Source organism: Rutilus rutilus (assembly GCF_951802725.1).
Source record: "Rutilus rutilus genome assembly, chromosome: 24".
Classification (NCBI taxonomy): Eukaryota; Metazoa; Chordata; class Actinopteri; order Cypriniformes; family Leuciscidae; genus Rutilus; species Rutilus rutilus.
In genome coordinates, this window is record NC_140228.1 from 672,039 (window position 1) to 682,500 (window position 10,462).

At 40.1% G+C, this 10,462-nt stretch overlaps 1 protein-coding gene across 4 annotated transcripts in view; it reads right to left on the bottom strand.

The window, feature by feature from the left end:
• arhgap28 (Rho GTPase activating protein 28) overlaps positions 1-10,462 on the bottom strand; it is a 32,933-nt gene that overhangs the window by 17,094 nt on the left and 5,377 nt on the right. For 3 of the 4 annotated variants that reach the window (XM_084398298.1, XM_084398297.1, XM_084398299.1), the window contains exons 2-4: positions 4,464-4,636; positions 2,859-3,079; positions 359-431 (exon numbers count right to left, since the gene is read on the bottom strand). In XM_084398298.1, coding sequence (XP_084254424.1) covers positions 359-431; positions 2,859-3,079; positions 4,464-4,636 — 467 coding nt within the window. Of the gene's footprint in view, positions 1-358; positions 432-2,858; positions 3,080-4,463; positions 4,637-6,651; positions 6,925-10,462 lie in introns of those variants that run through there. The other variant, XM_084398300.1, reaches the window with a different exon arrangement.

The following is a 10,462-nucleotide window of genomic DNA, read 5'->3' on the forward strand; positions in this document are numbered from 1 at the left end:
ATCTGTCAGCTGTTAAATTTAACTACACAATTAGATAATACCAGTTTAGCTCAACCAATCACCAAGCAATGCTTCATTGTGTTCAGTCTGTGTGTAAAAAGAGCATTAGCAATTAAAGACAAAACACTTCAGCAGAACATGATCAGCTCAAAGTGTCCCAATCATTTTTGGTCCCAAATTTGTATAAATTTTGCCAGATTTTGGGGTATAATATGTCACTGTTTACTTTATTTTGCTCTCCTCACGTACATAAATGAACTATAGTGTCCTGCACACACTAGTGAAATCAAAGTTGATCTCTGGTGTCTGAGTAATGTTTGGTTGGACTGTATATCTAGAGGCTCAAACGTTGTCCAACCTTTAGGAGGATTCCACTGGGGAAGTTTGGGAGCGATCTGTCCGTTTGGAGAAATGGGAGGCGTCAGTTCCGACTGTAAGAGAACACAATGACATCATCACACACACACACACACACACGAAAGAGCGCTCATGAGGTAAACATGTTCTGATTTGATCAAATAACCCATAATCAATAATGGCGACAGGCCTTTCTACAGCACTTTTTGTAAGTGAAAAGAGCGCACTTTAGAAAGGGCATCGCATCCCACATATATACATCATTTCAGCAAGAGTTAGCATGAGTTAGCATGAGTTAGCATGTGTCGCGTATATAATGTCCGGATAGATGATGTCCTGCTGAACACTGGACTTTTGTTGGACTATTTCGGTCCAGTGAATCTGTCCTTCATATCCAATCACATTATGAGATATTTCAGCTGTCAGAGCAGCTGACCGTTACTCACCGCTGACTCACCCTGAACACCCGTGTGCTGTCTGTCTGACTGTCTCTATCTATCTGTCTGTCTGTCTGACTGTCTGACTGACTGACTCTATCTGTCTGTCTGTCTGACTGTCTCTATCTATCTGTCTGTCTGTCTGACTGACTGTCTCTGTCTCTATCTGTCTGACTGTCTCTATCTGTCTGTCTATCTGTCTGTCTGTCTGACTGACTCTCTCTGTCTATCTGTCTGTCTGTCTCTATCTGTCTGTCTGTCTGACTGACTCTCTCTGTCTATCTGTCTGTCTGTCTGACTGACTGTCTCTGTCTCTATCTGTCTGACTGTCTCTATCTATCTGTCTGTCTGTCTGACTGTCTCTGTCTCTATCTGTCTGACTGTCTCTATCTGTCTGTCTATCTGTCTGTCTGTCTGACTGACTCTCTCTGTCTATCTGTCTGTCTGTCTCTATCTGTCTGTCTGTCTGTCTGACTGACTCTCTCTGTCTATCTGTCTGTCTGTCTGACTGACTGTCTCTGTCTCTATCTGTCTGACTGTCTCTATCTGTCTGTCTGTCTGTCTGACTGTCTCTGTCTCTATCTGTCTGTCTATCTATCTGACTGTCTCTGTCTCTATCTGTCTGTCTGTCTGTCTGACTGACTGTCTGTCTATCTGACTGTCTGTCTGTCTGTCTGTCTATCTGACTGTCTGTCTGTCTGTCTATCTGACTGACTCTCATCTATCTGTCTGACTGTCTGTCTGTCTGACTATCTGTCTGACTGTCTCTATCTGTCTGTCTGTCTGTCTGACTGTCTGTCTATCTGACTGTCTGTCTGACTGTCTATCTGTCTGTCTGACTATCTGACTGTGTCTGACTGTCTATCTGTCTATCTGACTGACTCTCTTATCTATCTGTGTCTGTCTGTCTGTCTGTCTGTCTGTCTGACTATCTGTCTCTGTCTGTCTATCTGACTGTGTCTATCTGACTGTCTGTCTGACCATTTACTGACCACACATCCTCTAAATCTAACAGAAACCACAGTATTTAAAATGTCACCAAATATTAATTAATTATTATTAAATGCATATAATAATACTGTCTGAACTACAGGACTCGCACCATCTGAACATCAGCTTTCAAATCGGCATGAAATGGAAATTAACCCCATCTATTTTCTAAATGCATGTTGTTATGAACAGCTCACCCATGCATGTTTCATTTCTAAAAATGTTTTGACCTGGTAATTTGATGAACATCTCATATAGAGCTGCACGACTGTGAATAAATTAAGAAATCACAATTTTTTGTGTGTCACAATTCTCCCATGATTCTGAATAGACAACTAAACAATATAGCATGTAATTCACTAGAGGTTGTGACAAAATGTTAATTGCTGCAGTCTATTTATAAAATATATTTAATTTGAATTCATTATTTTGAATGAATGCTCCGCCTCCAGTTTTAAAAACACGCCCACATCTCAACATCCAATCAACAACCGATGCACAGAACCAAGTCCCGCCCTACACTTCAGATAAACTAACACTAACACCCAATAACACTCGAATGTTCATCACAGGTCTGTCACTTCTTCTGATTCCTCTTGACTTCAGCTCCTCGAACCTCAAAGACACTCAATGACATTTTGTTCTGTATTTATATCATTTACAAGGTAAGAAGCCAAACTCGGATGTGTCGTTTCAGCAGGAATGTGGAAGGTTTGTTGGCTAATTTTAGACACGTCTGGGGTTTCCTCATGTGTCTCATTCCAGTCGCGGTTATTCTGAGACACATTCACACGCCGGACAACCGGCCACAACAGCTGCGGCAGCAAAGGATCATGGGAAATGATCAAAATGACACGCCTGTGAAAAGACGACACCTTTAAACCTGCAATCGTGTGCTGAGCGGATGGAAGCTCCTACTGAATGCTAGGAAGTACAGCATGTACATGCTCTCGAGTTTTGCTACTCTTTTACCTTCATAGGAATCCATTTGATAAACTACTTCCTAGCATTCAGTTAGGGTTAGCTTCCATCCGCTCGATTGCAGGTCGCCTTCGTGGATTGGCTTGCGCTCACCGAGGCGTCTGGCATGGAGAAGACGTCCCGCACGTGTCTCGTGGGTTGTCGGTTCCTCTTGCGCAGTGTTTGCGTGTAGTTATCGACTCGCTTCTTCACCATAGCGGCCTGTGATCGCGTGAGCGTGGAGAGAAGAGCCTCGGCCGGGCCGTCGCTCTGAGTTCCCATCACCAGCGTGCTAAGCCCCGCCTCCTGGAGCCACGCCTCCTCAAGCTCCGCCTCTGAACCAATCACACACACACTAATTAGAATGCAGGATCACATGATGTCAAAATGATGATGGCAAGCATTTAGTCGAGGTGAAATCACATTCTTAGCTGAACTGAGTGACGAACTTTGCATAAAAGATTAAAAAGACATGATTTTAGTTAAAAGGTAAACGCTGATTTCATGTGGACTTTAACAGGGTTCATCATCATCATCTACTTGCGTTCAAAAACACTGATGATGTATTAGTTCTTCTTTCTCATACAATGAAGGTGGACGTGAGCCCCATCAAAGGACCAAAAACACCATAAAAATACAATCTGTCACAAATGTCCATACGCCTTCCCCATAATCCAGGACTTTAAACTTAAAGTCCTCCTGTGGTGTAAATCCAGCGTTTAATGTAGTTTATGTGTCTATGTGGTGTTTTTAATACGCTTTAAGACAAAGCATGTGTAAGTTCATAAGTCGACACCATTGCTGAGTATTTCCTCCTTAAAACTGCAGTGAACCAAAGACAGTCTCAAACACACGCTTTGAAATCGCTGGTGTTTCTGACGTCACAAACTACCTTGTAACCAATCAGATCAACGTGTGATCGTCAACCAGTGGATCTCTGAGCTGAGTGAGTGAGTGGAGGCGGGGCTCATTTGCATATTCATAGAACCGCGCATACTAAATGAGGCGAGGGTGTCGAGTTACATTCAAGATATTTTAAGGAATGAAGTTTTTTTTTAAAATATGTAATTTTGGTGATTAAAGAAAGTTTTAAGGGATACAATGATTTACTACAGGGGGACTTTAAGTTTAAAACAGTAAGTTGCTTCCATAAATTTATAAGTAAAATCAAACTGGCGGTACACGTCATTTCCACTCATTTTTTAAAATCTTGTCAAGTTGGGGTTAATCTCAAATAAATTAAATGAAGTTTGAGTTAATGTAAAAACTAGTTCTGTCAAATCGATTAATCGCGTCTAACATAAAAGTTTGTAAATATTTAATATGTGTGTTTATGTGTATATATATATATATATATATACACACACACACACACACACATATATATATATAAATATGTACAAACGTTTAAGCTAGATGTGATTAATCGTAATTAATCGATTTGACAGAACTAGTAAAATGTGCTGCCATGAACTTTCCTACTTTTATGGTGTTTTTTGTCCTTTCTGGGAATCACACCATCATTGTATGAAAACGAGTCACATGATCAGTCTGCTAAACATCACTTCTCTGCATTAATGGAGGAAAGTCATTCATTCGGGTTTGAGGGACATGATTGTGAGTGAACGGCTGCTTTTCTACCGTCGGGCCGAACCGTGTTCTCGGCGCACTGGTTTGGCCCGCGGGGGTAAACTGAGCCGACCGGTGTTGGACACGCACCGTCCGAGCTGACCCGCTCCACCAGATCCTCCTGCCGGTCCTGCCGGTCCTCCTGGATGTTCTTCATCTCGCTCCAGTAATCCTCCATGGAGTCTCGGGACACGGAGCGATCCGGAGCGAGAGGAGACCCGGAGCCGGGAGAACTCATGCTTATCCTCGGATACTGAGCTTTCCTGACAACACAGAAGAAGAAGCAGCCGTGAATCATCAGAGACAGAGACTAACAGGCTAATATACAAACCAAACAAACACAGACAGAACAGCTTCGCCATCATTACACTCAATCATGAGGAACATCCACACGGTTTCTTCATCTCGGCTAATGAGGAACAGCATCAAGTCGAGTCAGCTTTACTTATACTGCGCTTTTTACAACACAGAGTGTTTCAGAGCAGCTTTACAGAGATAACAGGACAATAATGCAACAAAGTTTGTTTCTAGACGAAAATATTTTCAGGGATGGAGACACTACAGCATTTCCATAAACTACTGAAGAGAAAACCAGTTACTTCAAGCTCATATCAGCTTCATCTCCGGGTTTCTATCAAATATTGATAAGGCTACAGGAGCTGATGATGATGAAGATGATGATGAAGGTCTCTCTCATCGCTAGTAAGTGAACCGGCGTCACTCAGAGCAAGGTATCGATCAGCGTGATGGAGCCTAGATTGTGTTACACGAAGAACTTAATTGCCTTCAAAAGTTCTTGCCTGTTGTTTACACACATCAAGCCTTCAGTGGAAACGCAATTTGCCTGCAGTCATCACTCGAAACTTTAGCTGAAACACAATGACGTCTGCATGAAGAGTGTGTGGATCTGACGTGTGTGTGTGTGTGTTTCGCTTCGGATTCTCTTTTCATCTGATTTCTGATACACTTTAATGCATACACATATTTATGATCTGATTATTGCTGATGTTATAAGACAGTCCTGACATTAGAGCAATATTACAGATGCAACTCACTAACATTCAAAATGTCAAAATGTCTTTTCTGCTCAAGGCTGCGTTTGTTTGATCAAAAATACAGTAAAAATGTGAAATATTATGTTTTCTATGTGAATATACAGTAAAGTGTAATTTATTCCTGTGATCAAAGCTGAATTTCCAGCATCATTACTCCAGTCTTCAGTGTCACATGATCACTCTAATATGATGATTTGATGCTCAAGAAACATTTATGATTATTTTTAATGTTGAGTTTGTGGAAACTATGATACATTTTATCCTTCAGGATTCTTTGATGAATAGAAAGTTCAAAAGAACAGCATTTACTTTCAATAGAATCTTTTGCAACATTATAAATGTCTTTACTGTCACTTATAATCAGTTTAATGTTTCCTTGATGAACAAAAGTATCAATTTCTTTCACAAAAAAAGAAAGAAATTCTCAGTGACCCCAAACTTTTGAATATATATAGAAAGAAAGTATACTTGACCAAATAAAACTACATCCAGAGTTTTGTTCTCAACAGCCTTAATAGAGTCAATAAACATAAGAAATCCAACACAGAGACCTTAAAGCATGCTTTAGAATTGCTACTTTTGCATGAGAAGTCAAATCTCAGGTGTAAACACAGAGAAATCAATGTGTTCAAATAAATCCACTTCAGTCTTAAAAATAAAGCTAAAAGTGGATTAACATCCATCAAATCTTTCCATCGCACAAAAGGTTTTTGGTAACACTTTATTTTACAGTGTCCTTGTTACATGTTACATGTACTTACCATAGTAATAACAGTAAATCATGCATAATTACATGCAACTAACAAGCCCTCAACCAAACCCTAATCCTACCCTAACCCTATAGTAAGTACATGTAGTTCATTAATATTACTCAGTACTGAAATATATAATTACACTGTAACACTGACACCTTAAAATAAAGTGTAACCAGGTTTTTATAGTGAAAAAAAAAAGTTCTTCAAACTAAGAAAAAATGGTTATTTTAGGATCTGATCACCGAAAGGTTCTTTGGAGAACTTTTATTTTTAAGAGTGCACAATAAAAGTCAATCCCAGAACTCAGTTTGTGTTTGACCTGGAAAATCCCTTCAAACAGAGATACACATGAAGCATCACGACACCTGGAGGAAAACAGGCCAAACACACACTCAGTTTTACACTCTCTCTCTCCGCACAAAACACTCAGATGTTCTCAAACAGCAACTAAAGCGTCTTCAGACTCACTGTGTGCGTTTAGACGAACACGGGATGAGAAATCAGGATCGGGAAGCCCAAACTGTGAACCTCCGAACGTCTGAATGAAACTAGACACGAACACAAACGAATCCAGCGGACGGTGTCAATCAGGTCCTGTATAAACTCCATAAATCCACAGCGTTTGAGCTCATTCATGAACGCACCAGCGACTCGGGGATCTCCAGAGAACTGGAGCTGATACGGACACTCTCAGAGCTTTAGGAGCATGTGGGTGTTCTCATTCAGGTCCTGTTCAGAGTCAATACAGAGAGACATCAGGCAGACACAGAGAGAGAGAGACGCGGTGAGGGTTTCCTCTGGTAGTGTGTGTGTGTGTGTGTGTGTTTCTCCACCCACTGATCTGACCTCTCTCTCTCTCTCTCTCTCTCTCTCGTCATTGTCTGTCCATTGTGTTCTTCTCGGTTTACAACTCTTCCTAAAGCTCATCTCTGTTCTGCTCATTCAGACACACAGAAACGAGTGTAATTTAGGAAAACCGCTTCCAGATGTGGATAATGACCACAACAACATTCCCAACACCAACATTCTCCGGCTTAAACAAACATCTCACTCAATCAGCGTTTCTTCCACAGAACTGAAAAAAACCTTTTCTTAGATATAAACAACAGAATTGTGAGATATAAAAGTTGGAATTATGAGAAACAAGTCAGAATTGCGAGTTTCTATATATATTTATTTGACCTTTTTCTCTGATTGTGAGATATAAACTCCCAATTGCAAGTTATATGCAACTCAAAATTGTGGGAAAAAAAAATCCTTCTTTTATTCAAACGCCTCGAGACTCTGAACGCTTTAATCATCTCACAAACAGTGTTTCAAGGTTTAAAGCTCAAAATCACACACATGTTTTGCCTTTTTACAGCAGTGGACTATTTATATTCCTTCTTCACATTATTATACAGAAGGGAAAATGCTTGTCCTCATAAATATCGTGACATAGAAATCTCTTGACACAGAAACACCATTCAACGTCACAGATTAAACATGTTCCCGTCACTCAGACAAACATTCTTCTGAAGATTTTCCAACTAACTAGTTTCATTATTAAACCCAGAAACTGCACAAGAGATTCTGCGGAAGAACAAGATCTCAGGATCCTGATTTTCATGATGACTCTGTCAGTCTTCAGTCTTTGTCCCGAACCCCCCGTGATGAATGTAGGTCAAACTAAACTCAAAACACATGTCAGGGTTCCTGCGCGCCTCCGAAACCATGAGCTCATTCCTCCGGGAACGCAAACAGCCGAACCGGAGACTCACAAACTAGATTTTCCTGAAGGTGAGCAGAGGGTCGTTCATTTAATCACATAAAACCTGATGAAAACAGGCGCCCGTTTCATCAGAAAGACTGTGTGCCAAGCGTCTGAACCCTGAAATATTGGCTCTCGGGTTTGTTTTCGCTCTCCGGGCGGCATAAACTATCATCAATCCATCGGGAACGCAAGCGTCTTTCCTCCCAAAGCCTTAAAGAGAAACATCTGCCGTCTAAAAATACCTTTGAGGAACCTGAGGAAAACTCAAACTGAGAAACAAAACCAGACGGTGATGAAGGTGCTTCCTTACTAATAATAGAGATGCTTGACTAGTGTAATATTCACAGATCTACACTGTACAGAAACAATCCGGTAAACTTACGGTAGAAAAACTGGCAGCCAGAAATGTACCGTAAAAAATACGGTAGCAACATTTTAGCTTTTACTGACTTAACTTTACAGTAAAAAAAAAAAAAGTGTTTCATTATCCGATATAATGTTCATTTACTGACTTATTGAAGTAGCCGACTAATATGTTTTGTACAATTGTAAAACACTGAGATCCACCAATCACAGCAGAGATGCGAGTCACATGATCAATCAAAGCTCATCACGAGAGAGATCACACTGAGATATAGAAGCTGAACACTGTCATTCACACACACACTAATGCTAACACACATGAGGTTTTAAAAATGTAATAAACAATAATTTAATAACATTAAATGTAACATAAAACCCTAATGTACACACTATGAAGAAACGGTTATTTCAACAAAAATACATCAAAAACGCCGGGAATTGTGGGAATGTCAATTTACGTGTTTTCACTGTAAATTATAGAATAGAATTTCCAAAAACTACGGTATTTTACTGTAAAATGTAAATGTACGGTTAATCAATCACAGTTATTCACTGTATATACAGAAGCTTTCTGTTAACCAATAAACAGTTTTTCACTGTAGCATTTTTACAGTCCGTTAAAATCCCAGTCATTTTTTACAGCGTACTTTTGATTTATTGGGTTTAAAGCACAGTCCGCAGCTGCAGTCTGACCCTAAACACTATATTTAATCAGCCCGGCCCAACTTACCCCGAGCACTTCACCACCGTCAGCAAATCGCAGCACTTCAGCCGGTTAAAAGCCGGAGCATTAGCCGGAAAACAGATCAATAGAGCGGCTCGGGACTGCAAAGATTCACATCAGCGCTGGAGACGTTTGCACCAGTGAATTATGGGCCGGTTTCATGAGCTAATGGAGCAGTAATGACTAAGAGCGTCAGATGAAGAGCGCTAGCGTCCAGTCCTCTTCGTCACTCATGATGACTAGCCGACACTAAACCAGAACAAACCACAAACACTCGTTCATCATCCGCCGTGACACTTTCAAGAGAACAGCGTTTCTACTCTCTTATTCATCCAGATCAATATAACAAGATCAAATCATGAGTTACTGTGGCTTTACCACGGTATGATGACGGGATCACGTGGTACTTTGATATGTAGGTTAAAATCTATTGTAAAAATGACTTTTCAAAGTGTTTATAAGAAAATACTATCAAAATTTCACGTTACCCACAGTTTCTTTGTAATTATTTGTGAGATTTAGTAGAGATTTCTCAGTGAAAAGTCATTTTTGTAGTGAAATATTAGCTTGAAGAGGTTGAGAGGTTCACCCATATTATCATATTCCTAAACCTTGCGATGTACACAATAGAACCAGGGTTATTATTAATATAACTGAAACTAAAACAATTAAAAACATTACGTTACTCGAAATAAAATAAACATTAACTAAAATAAAAAGGGAACATGTCTCATGTTCATTTAGCTTAACTTGATGTTCTAAAATACCTAAAACTGAAACAAAAATGTATAAAAAATGATATAGACATTTGTTTAAAAAAAATCAAAACAGGTGTGTATGTGTGTGTGTGTGTGTGTGTGTGTGTGTGTGTGTTCTACAGCGAGAGATAAGAGTGCTTTCAGGACTCAGACAGGAAGTGCCCTGACACTGAAACTTCCTGTTTTGGCTAAAGCGATTGTAAAGTCAGTGCTATCAGGCTTGTGCTATATAATGCTGTATATTACCCTGAACACACTCCCCGAAATCAATAATACAACATTAACTTCCTATTAGCCTCTCAGACAGAACGGAAGAACACGAGAGGACATGATGAGCTGTCAAACGCTCAACACACACACACACACACTTATGATAATCATCTCCAATGTCACAATAATTCGTGTCACAGAGCAAGAGGATCAGATTACATGAAATATTGCTGAAACTATGCGAATCATGCCATTTATGACACGCTCACACGTCTAATGAAGATTAAAGCGCTGATATAATGGCGTCTCTGATGTCCCCAGAGTGTGTGTGTGAAGTTACAGCTCTAAATACCCCACAGATATTTTTATATCATGTCAAAATTGTCTCTTTTTGAGGCTGAGCAAAAACGCACCGTTTTGTGCCTGTCCCTTTAAATGCAAATGAGCTGCTGCTCCCGGCACAGGGGGCGG